This window comes from Amblyomma maculatum, chromosome 6, assembly GCF_055883805.1.
Source record: "Amblyomma maculatum isolate TAMU_Amacu chromosome 6, ASM5588380v1, whole genome shotgun sequence".
Lineage (NCBI taxonomy): Eukaryota > Metazoa > Arthropoda > Arachnida > Ixodida > Ixodidae > Amblyomma > Amblyomma maculatum.
Genome location: NC_139349.1, coordinates 53,274,799 through 53,297,172, shown reverse-complemented (window position 1 = coordinate 53,297,172; position 22,374 = coordinate 53,274,799). Strand labels below are relative to the sequence as shown.

At 44.9% G+C, this 22,374-nt stretch overlaps 1 protein-coding gene across 1 annotated transcript; it reads left to right on the top strand.

The window, feature by feature from the left end:
• The first annotated feature begins 737 nt into the window (after positions 1–737).
• On the top strand, positions 738–13,910 carry LOC146185746 (dermonecrotic toxin SPH-like). Its single transcript, XM_084607907.1, has 6 exons — positions 738–797; positions 2,590–2,830; positions 6,272–6,403; positions 9,237–9,359; positions 12,231–12,462; positions 13,575–13,910. Exons 1-6 carry the CDS (start codon positions 738–740, stop codon positions 13,813–13,815), a joined length of 1,029 nt encoding a protein of 342 aa, XP_084464033.1. The 3' UTR covers positions 13,816–13,910.
• The last annotated feature ends 8,464 nt before the right edge of the window (positions 13,911–22,374 follow it).

Genomic DNA, 22,374 nt, shown 5'->3' with positions numbered 1-22,374 from the left:
CATCGATGTCTTATTTCACAATAAGGCGGGGCAGCAACAGACTCGTGGCAGAGGTCAGGTTCCGGACGTCTAGGCGGAGAGTTCACAAAGGACAAAATTGTGTTTCTACATTGAATATCTCATTCGCAAGATAGCACATTTCCGCAGTCTGCCACGTGTCTGCGCTTGTCTCTGATGGCTTGTGTAGACTCGTTGTGTAGACCCCTAAATGTAGACTCGTTTTCACCAATCAGAAAGTTACAATTTTTGGCCTTAACAGAAGATCCACATCTATGACTGAGCGCCAGCATAAAATCAGAAAATTGTAGATGGTTCACACTGCGGACGAAATTTTGCAGGAAACATTGAGCAAAGGCAGTGTTCTGTGTTTTCATCAAATAAAGGTGTCAGTGGTAATCCGCCTTTTTCACACAGCCGCTATGCACATGCGCGCTCCTCTACTGGTCAAAAACGACCTCCAGCCCTATCCGCGCATGCGAAGTTCGTGTTCATGAGAAGCGTATGCGACAGATAGCGGCAGCAGACAGATGGCTACTTTGTTGGCGCAGTTTGATCCTTGTGAAACCAGAACGAGGCTCCGTCTCCCAAGCGCGTCTGTTTTGAACCAGTAGCAAACGAATTTCTGTCTCTCCTCAGAGGGCGCTACATCTTGAGCAATCCGAAAAAGGCGCATTGACTTTGACTATAAGGGAAATGAACTAATCACGTGACCTTGCGTTGCAGACGCTTGGGGCATCATGATACTCAGGGACCTCCTTGCAGCTTCTCTTGTTGTAGCAAGTCTGCTCCTTGCGGAGGTAAGTGCTTTGGGGCGAGAAAACTCGAAGATAAAGTTCAATGTCTCCTGTCTGCACTACAACACGTCTTTACCGTTGCAGCCTCACAGCAAAGGTAGCCTGCAAGCAGGTTTGCATTATCACGCGCATTACAAATACATATTCAGTAATCCATTCAAAGAAGAAGGGATCGTATACACCACAGGGCACCGCCAGTGTTCCTACACACCTGCATTCAGGGTGCAGTGTCCTCTAAGGAAAAAAAATAAGCTTTGCACAGTGTTGTGCGGATGAAAAGCGGTGCACAACTGTTCGTAATAAAAAGCCCTATAAAATTGCGAAAATGGTTATGATGATGATGGACTGATTTTTATGGCGCAAGGGCATCTTAGGCCAAAGAACGACCAATACAAGGTGAAGTGTCAGCTGAAGTTAATAAAATGTCCGAGGTGTGGTGTTTAGTGATGTACATAAAAACGGTGGTGTATATATAGGGCCTTAAAGTTATTTCGGAGTGTATAGTCTAAAAACAGTCAATGTTTATATTAATATAACGCATACCTTCTTTGTCAAAGTTATACTGTCCAATGAGTTTGTTACTAAGCCCTGAAAATGAGGTTCTAGAAGCCCTCCTGAAAAACCTGCAAGATCGAGAAGGGACAGGACGAGATTTATTTTCATCTGCGCGATTGACAACACGGGGTATGCGCAGCGAACCACGTCACAAGGCTTAGATGCTAACGCCGTGTTTTGTATGTTTTCGACAAAACCTGCGACACTCAGTGGCTCTAACACAATTGGAGATTTGTAGCCGGCCGTTAGGAGCAGCCATATTACACATTACTCTATCCAATTTCGAAAGTGTGACTTCTCTCGGCGGTGTGGCTTACTAACTAGCATTATTTCTTTGTTTTATGATGTCAGCCAGCACAAACATATTGCAATACTGATGAAGCAATGCCGATATGCGAAAACACTTATTCTTATAAATTCTGGTTCAACTTCGCGGAAATACCTGGTAAATGTACGTGCGCGCGAAAAAGAATAAAAAGCTCCTAAAAACATCAGGAAAAAGGGGGGGGGGGGGGGGGGGAGGGTAAAACTTCACAATGATAGATTTCCCGGTTAACTACCAGAACTGGACTATTGTTCCGTTGGTTATTATACAACGGAGCCGAAACACTTCTCGACTGCTCAACGGTCGTATAGCAAGCAAAGTTTGATATATAAGTTTTGTTTTCGAAATGGTCGCGTTAGCAGGCCGGAAGATCGCACCAGTAATAATTCTCTTGTTCCTGTTGAAACATCCAACGATTTCATAGCCCTTAACTTATGCAGCCTTTATTTATTTATTTTGCTGTACTCAGTGAGTTTCCAAGAAATGCCTGTGAACACAGTAAGCTTTCATAATACAAAACCTTCGTTTTAGCATCGTTGGAGCAGGCGTGCAGTGCAGGTTGTGCACGTCCGCTTGGCCCTAATGGCTATTTCAAACTAAAGTTTCCGCAGCATTTACGGCAAGCTGTTGAACCACGACAGGAGTGTAATGCAAGCGGTTATATCAGTTTAATTCAGGTTTACAAACTCGTTAGCCTAAACAAGCTACATCTGGTTTAGACAAAGTCGCATGAAGTTAGTGAGGTTGCAAATGTTCATGGAAAACCGGGAGCACTGCAGGTCTAGGCGATACAACAAAAACAAATGGCAATCACGTTGATTCGTTTTTAGAGTTACATCTTGCCGAAAACGGTGGTTCCGCCAGAGAGCTATGATGGGGGATTATTTCGAGTAATACCTCTTTCCCTGTTCACAGGCAGAAGTACGCCGACCAAAGCGGCCATTTTACATCATCGGTCACATGGTGAACTCGAAAAAAGAGGTTGACAAATACCTCAAGAGAGGCGCCAACGCCCTTGAGGCTGACATCGAGTTCGCCGAAAACGGCACAGTGCTGGGCACCTATCACGGCCTGCCATGCGACTGCTTTAGAAGGTGTTTCTATCGCGAGAAGATGGCTGACTACCTGGACCACATCCGGGAACTTACAGGCAGGCGTGAGTTGACTGCGACCTTTTCACCCGTCAACTCTGATAGCTTCCGCGTATAGAATAAGTAATGGGAGCAAAGCTTGACACGTATGCAGAAATGGAAACTGAAAACGCGAGAAAGCAGCTCGCAACTATTTGTCTTCGTTTCGATACCAGATTCCTGAACCAAAACACGCTGTTTGCAGCACTACGATACAGACGGACGGCCTGGGCCTATCAGGTTGCCGCGGCCGTTCAGTGCGCGTCATGCTGATTGACCCAGGCATCTCTTGTCCTGCACTGTGCGGCAAACAGCTTCTGAATCGAAGTATTACAATCTGCAGTTTATTTTTCTTTTCTTCAATTGCAAGTGTAATAAGTTTCATTTTGCAACACCACCACCTGCTTCAGCCATCGTCGTGCATCTGAGCACGCGGCAGTAGTACACACACACACACACACACACACACACACACACACACACACACACACACACACACACACACACACACACACACACACACACACACACACACACACACACACACACACACACACACACACACAAATATGTATATGTATATATATATATATATATATATATATATATATATATATATATATATATATATATATATATATATATATATATATATATATATATATATATATATATATATATATATATATATAGTGTCACGCACTTCCCGCGGTCCTTACTGAAGGAGGACGAGAGTGCTCGCTGTTGTAGGCGTTGATGGTGAGAGGCTGGATGTTCGGACGATGAGCAGCAGAGCATCGGGTGTCCGAAGGAGACGTAACAGAGGGATCATAACAGGTAGAAGATAGGCTATTGTCTGACGAAGAGGTGCCACTGTAGACGGGTCTGACGTGGCCCCCAATATCTTGATGCCTCCGAAGCTCTTCGCGGGCGATCTGGCGAATTGTATCTGCCAGGCTTGTCGTTTCAGACACATCCACACTAGTGACAGTTGTCACATTAGGCAGCCGACCAAACTTCGGAATGATACGGCGTCGCTTCAAACCTTCAAACGTGCGGCAGTGTCGTGTTACATCAGCGGTAGTATTCAAATCCTCCTTGCAGATGAGAAAGTTGTACACATCTTGCGCTATTCCTTTGAGGAGGTGGTTCACTTTGTCTTCTTCTGTCATTCGATCATCAACTATTCTGCATAGCTTGAGGACTTCTTTTATATAAGTTGTGCAGGTCTCCCTGGTACTTGCGCTCGCTGAGCCAGAGTCTGTTCTGCGCTCTTTTTTCGAGCATCGACTTCGCCAAATCCCGCTCTCATTTCTTCCATGAAGCGATCCCAGGTGGTAAGGGATGCTTCATGATTGTCAAACCATGTTAGTGCAGTTTCTTCAAGAAAGAATACCGCATTCGCCAGCTTGGTATTCGCATCCCAGCGGTTGTATTTGCTCACCCGATTGTAGTGGGTGAGCCAGTCATCCACGTCTTCCCCAGGCTTGCCATAAAAGTGTCGGGGTTCCCGATAATGCTGTGGGATGGTCGGTTGTGCTGCTGGCATGGGCAGCGTTGAAACATCTGCTTGCGCCATCTCCGTCCGTAGGGGGGGGGGGGGGGGGGGGGGGGGGGTAGCCCAGCAATTCTTCTGCTTCGGCGGTGTAGGAGAGGGATCTTTAGCCCGCAAACTCCACCACACTTATTACGACGTTTATTTAGACAGATCTTAGCATGCGCTAGAGAATAGCACACCAGAGCGGGGCAGAACCAGCTTCCTCCTCTTCTGCTTATCCCGCCAAACCTCCTCTTCCTTCAGTAAGGACCGCTGGAAGTGCGTGACAATATATATATATATATATATATATATATATATGGAGGCGAAAAGCAAGACGCCCGTGTGCTGTGCGATGTCAGTGCACGTTAAAGAACCCCAGGTGGTTGGAATTTCCGGAGTCCTCCACTACGGTGTCTCTTATAGCCTGAGTTACTTTGGGACGTTAAACCCCATAAACCAAACCAAACCAAATATATGGGTGTGTTCAGAGAAGAACAATGGTTACTGAGGTCCCATGAACAGTTTTTGTTTCCAATACATTTTTTATTGGGTGGGAAAATGTCTTGACGCAGAGGAATGAACATTAGTTTAACAAGACATGGCGTAGCTTTATCGGAAAAAAAATCGTATATCACTAGAGGTGGAAAAAGCAGTTTTTGCCATTTCAAAAAGTTGCAAGTCTAGAGACCTGCTGCATCCACACTAAGACATTGTCATTTATTATTTTTACGCCCGAATTCTATTCAACTTTTCCTTTCGTAAGAATTATTAGAAACACATTTTATTACTGCAGTTGATTTAGTAAACATTCACAAACTTTGCTTCAGGAGCGACGCGCTGTAAGAACGTTCATTTTCAACCTTATGTACTGGCATGATAGCTTAAGCTGTCTGCACTAAAACGTTTTTTTATATTATGCGGGATACATTCTTAATATCACACAAATTTTGGAGCTCTAGATTTCTAGGTGTGTTCTCTACAAGGAATGAAATTCGCCCAAAATTTGAAAACCGCATAAAAGGGGCAACTTTGATTCCAGTTAAAAAAAAAAAAAAAAAACATCTTCGATTTTTAGTAAAATCTGTCTCAAGAATTCTCACTTCCTCAGCAGTATTAAAAATTAAAAAATAGTTGCATTGTTTTTTAAAACGATAAAAATAAATATAAAACTGAGCGCCTATCTCGAAAGTAGCCGATATGCAGCTCTGCATTCTGGCTCGACTCAATAGTGTTGCCACTGAAACTTTATATATTATCCCGCCTTTTTTCTTTATTTAAAAAAAAATGTAGAAATAAATATAAAACTGAACGCACTTTTTTTTTTTTATGGAAGTGCTTATAGCTTTCCCTTAAAGAGTAGGCGTAAACTTCAGACTTAGTGTTTGCTGAATTTCGTTATGTTATATCTTATGCAATATCCAAAGCCATCTCAATCCTTGTAAAGTCGTTTTCTGCTTGTTGACAGAGTTATTAACAGCTTAAAAAGGATTGAATTGGCTTTTTCTTGCCATTTCATGGGAGAACGCAAGTGACATTTGAACATTATCTCTATCCTGTAATATCTCTCTTTCTTTTCTTTTTTCTTTTTTTTTTTTTTTTTTTTTTTTTTGCGGGAAGGCTGCGAACAGCTTAGGAAAAGGAGCACAGTTTAGAGACATTGTTATAGCGTGGTATAGAGAACACATCGACAAAACAGGTCATGTGCACTTATACACGTAATGAGTGTTACACAAGCACGCATTAACGTCATAACCAAGAAAGGAAAAAGTAATTTACAACATGAAAAAGAGCATACACCAACGCCGTCACACAGCGGGAAACGAATTTCCGACCGTCACAAATTGTCTGATGGGTCTTTTATCTGATCAACTCAGTAGAAATAGTGCGTATTTTATCATTATTCTCTTCTTCTTTTTTTTTTTTTCAGCCATGTCAAAATACAGGGGCAAGATGAACATGCTATTCCTCGACCTGAAGACTCCCAAGCTAAAGAACAGCGTGAAGCCTAGAGCTGGGGTTACGCTCGCTAGAACTCTTTATCACCATCTCTGGAAAGGAGGTGAGAACTACCGTTCTTTCTTGTCATGGCTACACTTTGAAGAACTATAGTGAAGAAAGTAAAACAAAATATAGGGAATAAAGCGAGAAATATAGGGAATAAAGAGTTAATATAGAGATTGCATAGGGATGCTAAGTAGGTGAATCCGTGCCTGAGATACGTGTGATAGTACCGCAAACTGTACAGTAAGAACGATGGTGCCAATAACTGAAGCTAACTTCCAGTGTGAAAAGCTCTACCTTACATAATTCATTTCAGCATAATTACTTGATTATGTGCCAAAATATATATATTTATGAGGGTGGGAAAGCTATACTACACGGACAGCATGACGAGAGCTGCATGGTAATGTAAACACATTAGGGGCCAAATTGATATCGCATAGTCTTTGAAACAGTAAACCAGACAAAAGGTCATCAAAGCCGCATGCGCCTCGTCTCCTCCGTATCCTTCCTCTTTTTACTAGTGTATTGATTTAATGTTACGTATCATTCACCCAAACCGCTACTCTCCTGTGATGCTGTAAAGCAATAATACTGCTGGTATGTGTACGGTACCAGATCCCACAATTATGAGAGCTCGGTCCACCACAGAAAAGGAACGTATCTGATCTCACAGATAGATGTGACGTGCAAATAGTTCTCGAAATTATCGGCGAGGATTATGAGCCCAATAAAGGACGAATGCCCAGCTCAGTGCTTTCAAGTTATTTATCCCTACCATCGATTTTGCTGGCTAGCCCTCTGCATTACACATTCCAGTTGTATATAGTCTTCAAAATTCTGTCTGAAAATAAATAAATAATAAACAAATAAAAAATCATAGACGCCCTAGAGTTTCTACTGCCCACGATAAGAGCTTTATGTGCTGGGGCTTATCGTATGTTCAGTGAGTACTGTGTGGCTCTGCGAAACATGAAGTCGGTCACAAACGCATACCACATTAATCCGCTACTTATTTTCTGCATCGCAGTAAAAGAAGAAATTAAAAATTAGAATGGTTTAACTTTGCTTAGCTTGGTACAATGCGCGAAGGCAATAGTTTGCCGTAGCTTATCTTGGTAGATGTAAATGGCTTTGCCGCTGTGTTTCCGCCCGCTGTTGTTGACGCTGAATATACTTAGACACTTAAGCTCCTCTTTTAAAGGTATGTCTCGACAGCGTTGACAGCTCCCATTTGCGGACGCCCCTTTTGGACCCCCTTCTCGTACACGTATTTGCTACTCGTTTAATTACTAATAGTTTAATTCCTGTCTCTATTAAATAACCCACGTAATAGCCTCCTTTATACTCCCACGTACACTCTCCTGTATGCAGTCACAAACTACCATATTATACATGAAAGACCACCCGACATAGGGCACAAAGCCCTACTTTAACCAAGCCGTTCGAACTCGGGATCCAAGAGCTTTAGAAGACTGCATTCCGATGCCGCCCTCCTATCTCAATGGCTTTCCAAATCGCCATGCGCTCAAAGGTCAAAATGTAAAGTCCTTTTATTTCCCATTTACCCCGTTAAGTAGTGCTTTCGTACTGAAACACGCAGAGATTCCAGATTAGATTTCTTCGGACTGCCCGCACATTTTTTAGCTAAAACAGCACTCTGGGCTATAAAGCGCACCATGGTAGAGGCGGCAGGCTGATTTCGGACACATGGGGCTTCTTATCCCGGGCCGAAGTTGTAATACGTGGGAGAGCTTTCATTTGACTGTCACAGGTGTTTGGCAGTATAGCATTCGCAACATTATGCCCAAATGTCGTACGCAGTACTGCGAAGTCACAACGGAGTGCGAAGACAAAGCTTTACAGCGGTGCCCGTCGTCTTTTTATATACAAGCTCGTATTTCAATACATTGCGGTAGTAGTAGCCTCCCTGAATTGGCTTCAATACGTGACAAATACAACCAAATCGGATGTCTTCACTTCCACGCATTGGTGTTAGCGCCCCGTAGCTCAGAAAATCCGGTGTCGACGTCGACGTTTAGAGCAAAAAAAAAATAATAGCGCTAAACTCGGTTAAGCCTTGATATGCGTAGCGAAAGCTACCAAACGGATTGTTCACAAAGTCCGACTCCAACATTCTCGTGGCCGATGCGCTGGCTGCAAACCTTATGGTGTAATCGACGATTCAGCGCGTCTTCATGGCGTCTTTCAAATCTTCTTGCTCCACTTGACCAGCTCCTTCTTTTTCTCCTCCCTCTTCTCTCTCTTCCCATCTTCTTCTTCCTCCTTTCTTCTGTCTTCATACTGACGTCTTCCGAATCTTCTTGCCCTCTCTTCTGGTTTTCTTCTTTTTCTTAGCGTCTCCGAATATTGTCCCATTTTAATGGCTTCTTCTTATCCCTCTTCACTCTTTCCTTTTCTTTCTCCCTTCTCCTGTGGCTCTAAGCAACTAGTTGCTATGGTTACGGCGCACGCGCAGTTGTGACTAGCGACGTTACCCGAAATGAGCCGCTTACTAGCCTAATGTCGCTTTCGCTACAAAATTACGAACACGGCGCTGGCAGGTGGTAGCTTGCAGATGGCAGATGACACGGCCGCTCACTGATTATTCTGCGATTTGTTAGACTTTATGATACCACATGATGTCAGAAAGCTGGGAGGACCTGCCTTCTTGGGTAGCTCGTTTGAGGTGGGGAGGCGGTATAAGAATCAACCTTCCAGTGCTCTCAAGTGCAGAGTAAAGCGGGCTCCTACCAGGCTACGCAGGTTCATGCAGCTTGGTTAAGTCGGCGCTTTATATGTTGGGTGGTAGACTATGGTTAACGTAGTAGCTTTGGTGACGGATCTTATGTGCCCCCCATAATTTTTTCAATGCATTTGCTCTAATTCAGTGCATCCAAAGTATCAGATGAACGTACTACTATCCATTGGCTACGTGAAAGACCGGGATGTTACCAGGGGCGCCTTGGAATATCTGAAGCAGAGGGGACATCTGCATCTCTTAGACAAAGTTGGTGAGTTGTAGCCACTTCATCCAAAAGAAGGCATTTTGTTTGCGATGCCAAAGACTCGCAGTAACGTACAAATGGTACATTTTATGTCCGAATAGACAAAGGAATAGTTTATTTTAGTGTGATTTTAGTGCTGAATCGAATGCAAAACGCAAGCAAACTTTGAATCAAAAATGAAGCGATCATTGTGCGAATATTTGTTGCTTGTTCGATATTTGTACACATCAAGTAATTGGGAGGAAGAGCGAAGCTTTAGCGATGACTATGCGGTAAGGCGAAATATATAATGACGTTTACCTAGAACTGTCAAAAGAGTTAACACTGATTTCCACTAAAGTGTAGGCAATTTGAACTTCGCAACAATTAAATTCCATGTTCGAAAACTATGGAGTATACGCGATTCGTTTCGACTGGTTCTAACTTTTTCCATTTCATTCGCTCAGCGCATAAAATAGGAATTCAAATTTTTCGAATATCAGTGCTCCCCCTACAGAGAAAGTTATTTTCCTTTATTTGTATTTTGTTCATTAAAGTTCTGAATACAAAATTTCTAATATTCGGCTTACTAAGTTGCCGCAGGTGCGGGGATGTGGAAAACGTTTCCGCGTGGTGGGTCGTGACGGGCCCCGTCTCTATTATTGGCGCTATTCACTTCCCCAGTTCGGTCCATAGCTGGGCACGGCACAATTCGCAAGCTGCTAAATCCTCCCGTCGCTATATCGTGAAGGGCGCGTCGTGCCTTCTCGGCCCTCTTCAATTCGGGCAAGCGGCTGTAACCAAGGTACCGTCAAACTATTATCAAAACAATGCTCTGAGACGCCTCCAGTGTATTTCACACCCTTGTTGGCACAAGGTAAACCTGTATACCAAAACTTTTTGTATGTTGTTGTATGTATTTTGTTGTATGTTGTTACTGGTATTGGTAGTGTTGGTGTTGTTGGGGTTGGTGGTGTTGGTGTGGTTGGGGTTGGTGGTGTCGGTGTTGGTGTTGGTGTGGTTGATGGTGTTGGTGTGGCTGATGGTGTTGGTGGTGGTGTTGATATTGTTGGTGGTGTTCTTGTTGGTGACGGTGTTGATGGCGGTGTTGGTATTCGTGTTGTTGGCGTTGGTGGCGGCAGTGTTGGTGGTGGCAATGGTGGTTGTGTTGGTGGGGGGGGCGGGGGGTACTGGAAGTGTTGGGGGTGTTGCTGTTGTCGCTGTTGGTGGTAATGGTGCTGTCTTTGTTGGTGTTCGCGTTGTTGGTGTTGAAACCTTTTGAAGTTGTCAGCATTTCTTCCTCGTACTCCTTTGACTTCAGAGTTCCGCGCATGTCGTGATCAAAGCAGGATTTGGATTGGATTGTAGAACTTGCTTAACAGCCGCCAGTGTTTTCTGGCATCTCTTGGGCTCTTGTGGCGACTTTTCATTTTGTTGATTAGCTCGCTCGTCAGCTACTCTTCGAACTAACGCCGTGAAGCAAGGTTTTGGTTTTGGTACAATATGATTGGAGACACTCGTGATAGCAGGTTGGTGTGGAAGTACCAGATGCATCCTTTGACCGACTGATAAAGATTGCGACACATGGTATGGTATTCTACTTTTAGCACCTTAAAACAACCCTTCTGTTAAAAGGCACTATCGCAGAGGGTTTCGGTAGTTTCGACCATCTAAAGTCCTTTGACGTGCACTGCCATTCGACAGTCAGCACAAAAGAGCTTTTTGTTTCGAAAGCAACACTACACTAGACGTCGAGACATTTCGTGTGGCACAAAGTGGGCGAAGCTGCGCATGCGCGAGGAGCCACGTGACGTCAGAGGCAGACTCTGGTGTATCAGAGCTGCCGTCGCGGCCGCGCTTCGCAGCGCGCTCCGCCAGGGCCGGAGAAGTGACGTCATATCCACAGCCGGCGCCAGCTGCGCATCACTTTCTCCGTTGTTTGTACGGAGAAGAGGTGTGTGTGGTGTATATATAGCTAAGAGCGCACTGCCAGAATCGACCAAATATGGAGAAGGAAAGCCCGGCCGCTGCTCAGCGCGTAGCTTAAACTATTCGAAGAGTAACCATGCAGCTGTTGCCTTCACAACTCAACTAGGTTTAACCGGAGCTATATCACTACCAATTTTGACATTCTGTTCCGTCGAAACGCGATCGCCCCTACAGGGACTGAATCCTGCTGTCCTGAACTCGGCAGCCAACCAACGTAGCTACTGAGTCCCCGCGCTGCCTAAAATTCCACTAGTATTCATTGAGTTTCATAATTATTGATCTCCTCTGCAGTGCCCATCTATTCGTTCCTCTTTACCCTACTAAATACGTGTGCCATTTATAGTTAGCATCTCCATCCCTTCAGGAAACTTGTCTACCTGCTCTTTGTAATAAATGACGGTGCAAATCATTTTTCTAGACCCCGTCGAGGTGGCACATTGGTTAAGGCGCTCGACTACTGTTCCCAAGGATGCGGGATCGAATCCCGACCTCGGCGGCCACTTTTTGACGCAGGCGAAAAGCAAGGAGCCCGTATGCTGTGTGAAGTCAGTGCACATTAAAGAACCCAGGTGGTCGAAATTTTCGGAGTCCTCCACTAAGGCGTGTCTCATAACCATAGCCGCTTAGGGACGTTGAACCGCACAAACCAACCAAACCAAACCTTTTTCTAATCGCACTTTAGCCACTACATATATCTATCACGACTAAGAGATCCAGAGAGAAGATGCCTTACACGAATGCTATAGTATGCCTATGGCAAGTTTGCGAAATTAAAGAAACGTTGCGCCTGGTTTATCTAGGTAACTCAGGAGCAATGCTCTAGTTTACAGCGATTGCTCACGCAGAGCTCCCGAAACGACGGAAACTAAACGCACAGTTGCCGCCCCCCTGCTGCCTTCTACCTCGCAGGTTTCGACGTGGGCATGAATGACCCGCTCGAACGGATCGCACGCATGTATAAAATACTGGGAATCGATCGCCATCGATGGCAAGGGGACGGTCTGTCCAACTGCGTACGCTTCTTGGTGCCCGTCGACAGACTGATTGCGGCCATCAAGAAACGCGACAGCAAGGAAGGCTACATCGACAAGGTGTACCACTGGACTGTCGACCTGCCGATTGCCATTGCGAAGAGCATCAGGTCAGCCAAAGCGCTATTAACAGCATCCAATACAACACTGAGTCGCCTGTTTCGAACCGCAATAACGCAAACGGAAAAGGTTTCTCTTACCTTCGCATACGCGTCATTTATGAACGAACTCAGGTGAATTCGATGCTTAATTGTATGCCATTGAAATTCATGACATTTCCCCAAAGGCCTCATATGATTTTGAGAGTTCTAAGTTCCAGCGAAATGTCAGCTACAAAGGCAGCCGTAATTTTAATAAACGATAGTAATCTTGCATTTGAGCCGTAAAGAAAATAACACTGAAAATCAGGCCCGCGGTAATATAGCTGAGTGCCGCTATAAAAATGTCATAAGGTGTTAATCAAATTCATTATTGTCAACCTTCACTAGTAGAGAACAATGATATGCAAGGACTAACCAAACGTCGCCGAACTTTTATATTTTTAATATTTTAATATATTTAGAAAGTGATCATGATTATGTATCTTTTATATAATTCTTGAAACCACCTTTCAGATATTTTGTATTAAGCGGGTGACTTAGGCCTTGGCACGTAATTATATATGATAAAGGGCTACTTATGAGTACGTCTTCTATTTTGTGGAATAGCGCGAACGAGACAAGGGACAGAAGAAAGAATAGACAACACGGGCGCTTTTTAACAACTAAAGGTTTATTTGAAAACGCATGAACTATATAAGAGAAACACGCGCAAAGAAAACAACAATACCATCAAGAATCAGTGAAGGCTATCTCATTATCCTGTAGCGCAACGGGCGGTTTCGCCACACACGTGTCCGTGTTCTTAGCTGTGCAGTAAGCTTCAAAACTCTCCCTGCCTATCTGGTTGTTGCTGTAGTATTGGATTTTCGGTTATGCAAGTCAGGCAGGCAAGGTTCATCTTTAAGATCACTGCAATCAAGGCAGTGCAGCACGAAAGCACAAGTGTCGTCTATTCTTTCTTCTGTCCCTTCTGACCCTCTGTCTCGTTCGCGCTATTCCATAAAATGCTATTCCACAATACAGCGTATTGTTAAATGTATTCTATATTGATTGGCAGAAAAATGCCTAAGTTTTCCTTCATGGAAGAAGGAACTCATTTCTACTCCTAAATTCTACTGCAGTCACGGTATCGACGGCATCATCACCAACAGGCCCGAAAATGTGCTGCGAGTTGTCAAGAGCATATTCTTCAGAAATCGTATAAGGGTAGCCAACGTAACAGACAGCCCCTGGGAGAGGTTCCGCAGAAACGCGCAAGAGATCAAGGAGGATGTGGACTTCGGACCTGAGATCCTGGGCGGAGAAGAAGGCCGATCACGGTTTCTGAATTCCCTTGGGCAACCGCCCGATGATTTCGAATGACGCGCACTCTGAACTGAATTTCGAGCTGCTTAAACGACCACAGAAGCCTAATATTAGTTGCACGTGTGCTTCTTTAAAATGATGATACTATTATGCATGGCGGTTCACACCATCGTAGTTGCCTAAAACCGCCAAACGTTTTAAAACTGTTTATTACCTTGATGTCGTGGTTTCGGTTTCATCATCTCAACGGTAGCTGTGACACGTAAAGAGTTTACATGACGTGAAGAGTGAAAAAGGTAAACATATAGCCCCTAAAATACCGTTCGTTGACATTCCAGATTCTGAAACCGGTTTGCTACAGCACTGCAGTGAATTAGGAGTACATATCCCGGATCATATGCCTCACGTAATCTAAATACTCTGCACGTCACAGCCATTGAACCCTAAGTGGTAAAATTTCCGGAGCCCTTCAATACGGCATTCATATAGGGTGAGTCGGTTTGGAACGTGAAGCTCTATAAACAAGCAGCAAACCAAATCATTCTTCGGTTTATGAAACCGAATCCGGAGCTGCATCAAGAAGCAATTCAGTTATAAATTATTTAGCGACCGTAGGCTAATACCCCGTGTATAAACAGTGCACCGAAATGTGTTAAGGCATCCTTTAGTTGACGAAAAAGGCAACTGAAGTTCGGTATATATGCGTTCACTTAATGCAGGTTCACAGTTTTCAGGAAAATAATGATTCGCATCAATACTTTTTATAGGACTAATCAAGTTAATACCACTTTCAAAATGACCGTATAAATGCCGATCGAGTTTATTCCTCTGCAGTAGTAGGCACAGCGTTAAAAAAACTGAGCCTGTGTCTTTATGTCATCAGTGCTGTGTGTATGCGTCACCGGCTATATTCGCTGCAAAAGCTCCACCGAATAATGTGCTTCCTACTTTCTTTGTTTTTGCCCCAATTGTTCTCGAAACCAGCAGTATCAATAAACTATTATACTTAAGTTACCAAGCCCTCGAGAGTAGCTATATGCGCCCGTCTAAGTACGGCGTAACCAATGAGTGGCTGTTCTCACTGCAGTCGCAGATTTACCCGGAATTTGTGCCTGACACCCGTAGCGTCACACCGAGAACATCTCACCTTACAAGCATTGCACTGCAACACTTGCCAGGGCACTTGACCTGACTACATGCGGGCTTGGTGGCGACCAAACCCCGCACAGGTTACGAGAACCAGCTGGTTCTAGTAACGTTGAGAGCAGTGAATTCAATTCCTTCCCCATCGAGCTGTTCCTTGAAGGACACTGCTAGCAGCTAAGCCAGCAGCCTAGGAAAGGTCGATCGACCATGTAAAGCAAACAAAGGGAGGACATAGGGCTCCCCCATGTGCTTACTACAAGACCAACCATTGTTCAGTAAAGTCTCTGCGTCCCCCTGCTCCTCGACTCCAAAAGAGTAGCTACGTGCGCATATAAAATAAAATGTTATGATGTTTACAGTGACGTTGTTTAAGGTGCCCAAGGTTTGCACATTTTGTCTCTCATGTTTCTGCTGGTGCCAAAAACTAAAGAAGCGCAATCTAAAATTGTTCGCGCCTCAAATAGCAGCAACAGCAAAAGCGTTGCGTCACCGTGTAACCATGGCTCTTACGTTATACCTTTCTGAGCATATATAGTCGTGTAAGCATTTGTCGTATCGTATTTCACATTCCTGCCTCTCTTCTTCCTATATTCCCGCTTCTGTATGTCCATACACCCAGTATATAACGGGACCTGCCCGAACTCATTCTCTTCGAACTTCCTTCTTTTCTTTTCCGCTCTTCCTCTCTATCTCATCTCGCTACGATTTGCGTCCATTTCTGGAATTCAGGATGCAAAGAAACTGTGAAAGGTAGAAACCAAGAGAATAAAAGGTGATACGTGGATTATGACATTCCAGTAACTGCTTTGACAGGTGGTGCAGGGAAGATAGTTATGTTATAGTTCGAAACACACCCTCGTAAGACGGCCAGCGCAAAACCTCGAGCTGCGCACGCGGCAACAAAGACAAGCCCTAAAGGAAGATAAAGAGTTTTCCAGGACCTAACAGCTACCGGAACCAAGACGTGTCACCAGAGATGGACGAGCCAAGTGTGAGTAACAAGTTCTCTACAGCTAACGAGGGCTTAACGTGCAGTGAATACCCGTGTCTAACGAAGTAGCAACCCGGATGCCGGTCTTCGCGTCTGAAGACCTATAATTGCCGGTATGGCCTCATTTTGCTTTGCTGTGCGATGTCAGTGCACGTTAAAGAACCCCAGGTGGTCGAAATTTCCGAAGTCCTCCACTACGGCGTCTCTCATAGCCTCAGTTGCTTTGGGACGTTAAACCCCACAAACCAACCAACCAATCATTTTGGTTTGCGCGCAGCTTTCTACGTCGTTTTTTTAAATAAAAACCTAGCTCTGCATATCAAGAAATCTGATGCAACCAGCATTCAATCAAATGAACTCCGTTACCTCTTCAATGCAGCGCAAAATTATATAAAAGTCGAGCACCCACAAAAAAAAAAAAAGTGTCGATCGAAAATTCAGTTCGGTTTGTCGTTTGATGGCAAAGAGGTACATCGTTTGAAAACCACATGCTGTGCCATTTTCCGTGATGTTACTTTTCTGAAGCTACTGAGGACTAATCGGGAAGACAACGCCACTCGAGATGCTGACTCCGTAATTTTGCACTCTTGCTGTCCAGCTCAAAGCTGCAGGTTCGACACCAAACATGACAGCCGGAATTTGAAAGGGTGGATCGAAGATTTCTCTCTTGAGATTAGATTCTCATGAGCTCGGATTATGATAGTTGGGCAACCAAAGAGACCATTTGGGGTTGTGGCAATCGCATCACTGGCAGGCGAGAGGGAATGCCCTGCTCTGTCACTCATACCGATAAATTATGGATAAACGCATTTTCTCAAAAGGAAAATCGTTCATTACCCCAGTTCTCTCTTTGCGTGAGGTAGAATTGCACGATAACCAGCACAAAGACCTTCCCTCAGAACGCCTGCAGGTTCTGCTGTACTACATTGGAAAATATGCGTTCTATTTGTTTTCTATGACAGTCTCAAATGCGTGTTGCGAAGGCAGGACGAACTTTAAGAGCAAAGTTTTGCTAAGAATCTGAAAACTATACCATTCCCATCAATCTATTGAGAGCAGTATTTTGCAATATTTCGAAACTGCCTCAAAATTATTGACGAAAACTGACCTTATTTGTTTTCTATGCTAGCCTTAACAAAACAGCGTAAACAAGGGACATACTTTAAAAGCAAGATTTTGTAGCTCATTTGAAGGTTATACCGTTCCCATCAATATGTTCTTAAGAGTGCCTTAAAATATTCAACGGCTGCCTCGCAATAAAAATAACGTCGAACAAAACTGTACTTGAGTTAGGAAGTAATCGCAGGATATGTGACGCAACAGGTTATTTGGCAGGTGGAATCAGCCTAGCTGAAAGCACCATAAAGATATTATGCTACAGCTGTGGTTAAAAACAGCAAAGTAAAGAAGAAAATTGTGGCATCATGCCTTTTTATCTTTAATGACGTATAAATGCATTATAAATTCGTAATCAACTCATTTACTGTGGGAACTTTACCACATCGAGTTTAATTGTTTCTTTATATTTTATTTGCTTGGAAAGATCTCTTTTTCAAAGTCAATATACACACGCTTTAAGTGGTCAGAAAATTGGAGATTCATAGCTGACTCAAAGAATTTCAGCCCCTTAAATGATTTCCAAGGCACGCCGACCGCCAACTGCTAAAGCAGACGTGCATCAGATGCGTTATTCAAGACGCCCGGCATGCCCTTTCTACAAGGTCGATTCGGACGTTCTTGTAATTGACCTTCATCGTTTACTTCTTCGCATGCACATCATGTCCTATAGTTTCATTTGTAGGTAGTCACCTCTATTTTCCGCATTAGGCTCTTGTGTCTCGCTCTCACGCGTTGTTAGCGTTCAGTTACGTATAAACTGTCCGACTTCAACACTAGAAGATCATATTTAAAGAAACAAGCTGATACCGAATTGGTATTACTTAAACCGGTGTTTTAAAATGTAGGGCGAGTCCTACACGGCATGACTGCTTATTTGGAGGATGATCTCGAGCATAGAAGCGCTGAAGATGTATTTTTGAATGCATCGCGTTTAAATGGCATACTGCTTCGTAGATTCCTGCCCAGACAGAGCCTCATGTTGATCCTCATCTTACGTCCATGGCGGAGCCCCCGGCAGAGCCGCCTCTGATAGATCCTCTGGTAGAGCCTCAGGTTATACCCCTGGCGGAGCTAGCGGCAAAGCCTCCTCTGGTCGAGCCCTTTGTTGAGGCTCAGGCTGTGCCCCAGAATGAGCCCCTTGTCGAGCCGGAGTCCGGGCCCCAGGATAAGCCCCTAGTGGAGCCATTCCTGATCAAGCCTGAGCCTGAGCCCAGGGTCGAGCCTCTGGTCGAGCCACTGGTAGAACCCCTGGCTGATCTTCAGGTTCAGGCCAAACCTCAAGCTACGTCCGAGGCTGAGCCCCTGGCTGCTACCGCTCCAACGCCGGTCGTAGAGCCGGTTGTCAGTGAGGCGACGTCCTTCACGTTTGTCGTCAAGTTCATCATCATAGCCGCTGCCGCAGCTATCTTCTGTGCAGTGCTAGTGGTCACACTCAAGTATACCAAGCCGACCAGGATCGACGTCGGCCGCAGGACCGTATGCACCAGCAGCGACTGTGACCGACTGGCTGGGGCGCTGGTCTCCAGCCTAGAGCCCACGTCGGACCCTTGTGATAACTTCTACGCATTCGTGTGCGGACGATACACGGGCGTGCAGTCAACTGGAACCGTATTCGGTGATATGCAGGCCGAGCTCTGGAGAAATGTCAAAGGCGTCATCGCTACAGGTAATAACCGTCATTGTACCATATTGGCTTTTCAAGCATTTTCTTCTCAGCCGTACCCAGCAGTCCTTACGGCACTGCTAACAGCCAAAATATTTCGGAAGGAGCGGAAAAAGGTTTTTCTTCCCTTGCAGACTTACAGTTCAAAGAGCATATATAAAGTCAATTCTAGTTCGGAAACTTTAGAAAGTACGCTGCGTGAACATTGCGGTATTGCATGCTGCGAAGGTTCGATCATTGTCCCATGGCAGGCAAAAATTGGATTATTGCGAAAGCAATACTACTCGCACTTTCAAGCCTTCGCGTGACCCGGCCGCAGTTACGTCTTACCCACGTGACGCTGTGACGTTACACCCCACGTGACGCACGGGCTGGCAGGAGCTGCCAACTTGGGTGTCTCGTTTCACATCGGACGGTTATGTCAGAATCAGCCTGCTAGGGCCCTGACATTCACGTTAGCCCTATAGGCCACTGAGGCACGTTCATATGGGTTGGTTAAAGCGGGGCTTTATATGTGGGCTGAGGAAGAAGAGAAAGAGAATAAGAACGCTCGGTCACCCGCAGCTAATGCTTTCGCTCAATATTTGGTTCAGCAGCGTTGAACCCTTGTAATTTTTTCTTTTCACTTTCGCAGTCCTGACCTGGGTAGGTGACGACGCGTCGTGTTAAAATAGAGTCTCAAGTTCAGATGCTTTCAACGCGTTAAAAGCCCCTTGCTCCAGAAATTTAAACTCGGCGTCGGCTTTGTCGGAATCTGTGTTGTGAGCGAAGAAAATGGTATATACCTGACACAGCAGTCTACATGGCCCCGCAATGATTAGCCGTCTGGTTGTGTGACCTGAAGGCAAGCGGCTGGCAACAGGGGGCCGAATAATACTTACGCAACCATCACCAATGCAGCTAAGTTAGAGGACGGTGGCGCCGTAGTTTTCATTTTTGTTCAACAATTACTGTTTTAATTGGCCTGACTTTCATATGTAGGTATACTTTAACTACCTTGCTTTCAACCGGCATAATAATAATAATAATAATAATAATAATAATAATAATAATAATAATAATAATAATAATAATAATAATAATAATAATAATAATAATAATAATAATAATAATAATAATAATAATAATAATCGGTTCACAGGAAGGAAAAGGCGCAGTATCTGTCACGCTTGTTATGTGGACACCTGAACCGCGCCGTAAGGGAAGGGATAAAGGGGGGGGGGAGTGAAAGTGGAAAGAGAGAAAGGGGAGCCGTAGTACGGAGTAATTTCGACCGCCTGGGGATCTTTAACGTGCGCTGACATCGCAGAGCACACGGACGCCACTTCGTTTCACCTCCATCGAAACGCTGCCCACGGCGGCTGCGTTTCGATGGAAGTGAAACGAAGTGGCGTCCGTGTGCTGTGCGATGTCAGCGCACGTTAAAGATCTGGCAACAATTCAGTTCTTGTGACTACTTGTTCATAGTTTTCTGTTCATAACCTCACAGGAAATAAACCCACATGCAGTCTTTGCTTGCATTCGAGCTGGATATACGAGATAATAATAATAATAATAATAATTGGTTCACAGGAGGGGAAAGGCGCAGTATCTGTCACACTTGTTTCTGTGGACACCTGAACCGCGCCGTAAGGGAAGGGAGGTGTGTGGGAGTGAAAGTGAATAGAGAGGAAGGGGAGCCGTAGTGGAGGGCTACGGAGTAATTTCGACCACCTGGGGATCTTTAACGTGCGCTGACATCACACAGGATGTAAGAGATAACGTAGAATATTTCGAGCGCAGAGGGCCTGTTTTGAACCAGACGGAAGGGGAGGCACTTTTTATGACAAGCTTCACGGTCCAGACCTTTCAATGTGAACTCTCACCTTCATCCCTGAGGTTCTTTGAAGCACGAGTGGTGGCTGGTGTGCCGGACAAACACGGCTCCCCCCCCCAGTGCAACCCCTCTAGTAGTGTAAACACAAAGGAAGAAAGATTTGCCAATAACTACAATGCTAATATAAGCACAGGCGCGGAATTAAACGGGGCACGCTTTTCTCTTTTAATTGTAGCCACGCCTTCGGCATTGGACTTAAGAAAACACTATTTGTCCAAGTGAAAGAACACTGGCGTCTACTGCCAGCCTTCACATATCACGGCTCCAGTTTCAGTTGTGCAACGCGTGAAAAATGTGAATCGGAAATAACATGTTGAGTTTAGTTTTGCCTGCACCGATACTAAAAATAAATTTAAATGTTCCGGTTGTGACGTCAATGGCCTCACTGAAAACAGAAATTGTAAAAGACCGAAAAGTTGCAACTATCGCATTTTTTTTTCTATTGCAAAGAAAAGGCGGAGACGCCAAAGCAATTTTTTAGCCCGGGTGCCCCAGGCGAAACTGTGTCGCTATTCACTTCAGAACCGCGATCATGGAGTCATTTTCAGTACTGAAATTGAAATCCTGAATCAAGCAGCGGCGAAATATTAAGACCAACTTTCTCGGTAATAAATGCAGCTTCCGTCGTCGGACAAACATCAAGGTACAGAGTAAGCTACACAAAATCAATTTTTGCCAAGAAAGAAAATTATAGACGAGTGTCATTTGTGTCCCTTCATTATGCTGTGCGATGTCAGCGCACGTTAAAGATCCCCAGGTGGTCGAAATTACTCCGTAGCCCTCCACTACGGCTCCCCTTTCTCTCTTTCCACTTTCACTCCCACCTTCATCCCTTCCCTTACGGCGCGGTTCAGGTGTCCACAGAGTAAGTGCAACAGATACTGCGCCTTTCCCTTCCTGTGAACCAATTATTATTATGATATGAAGCTAATTGGAGGTTGTAATGCGCACACGTTTCAGCCATCCAGCCAGCTGCCACTCCGTCCTCCCAACATTCCATCCTGAACAAGTTCCAGGCACTCTACGCGGCCTGCCTTCAGACTCCTATCAACTACTCCACGTCCCCGCTCAAGACTTTCATGGACAGCCGGGGCCTAGGGTTTCCTGGAAGCGAACCGGCCAGTGACGCTGTGCTGACCATGTTGCGGCTCTCGTACCTGTATGACGTACAGTCGGTGCTGAGTGCAAGCTTCCTTGTTGCGAACTCTCAGCCTCGGAAGCTGCTACTGTTTAGGTACGGTAAGCCAAAACATCCACCTTAATTTTCAGTAGACGCGAAGCGGGGTCTTAAAGAGTTAAAGGCCCACTGACCAAGGTCTGGGCATTTAAAACAAACAAACCCAGTACTTCGATCAAGTATTGTAGATAGTCTCTGCAAAATATTACAAAACTCGCAAAACTCAAACTCTCGCACTCTTCCTTTGGAAGAGCCACATCCCTCATTTGTCCCATTTTTCCGTCTGTCTGACTGGGGAAGCGCGTTATGTCGTCGTCTCTGCTTGCGCGCGCTTTTCCGTCGTGCCTTTGGTTTTCGCAAACGCATACAACCACACAAAAAAAAATGCGTTTAGTTTCTAGTCCATGTATACACTTTAGTGTGTGCTGTGCCGTCCATACAGTCGTAAAAAGAACACAGAAGAGGCACAAACGCATGGACACGCGCACACAGACACGCGCACACAGACACACACACAGACACGCACACATGCACCGGCCTGCTTTTCTGAGCTCAGGCAGCCACATGAAGGGCAGGACTAACATGCCGGCAAAAGCTCCCTTCTTGACTTCAGAGCAGCAAAAATTCACCTGGAAGTCTCCCTC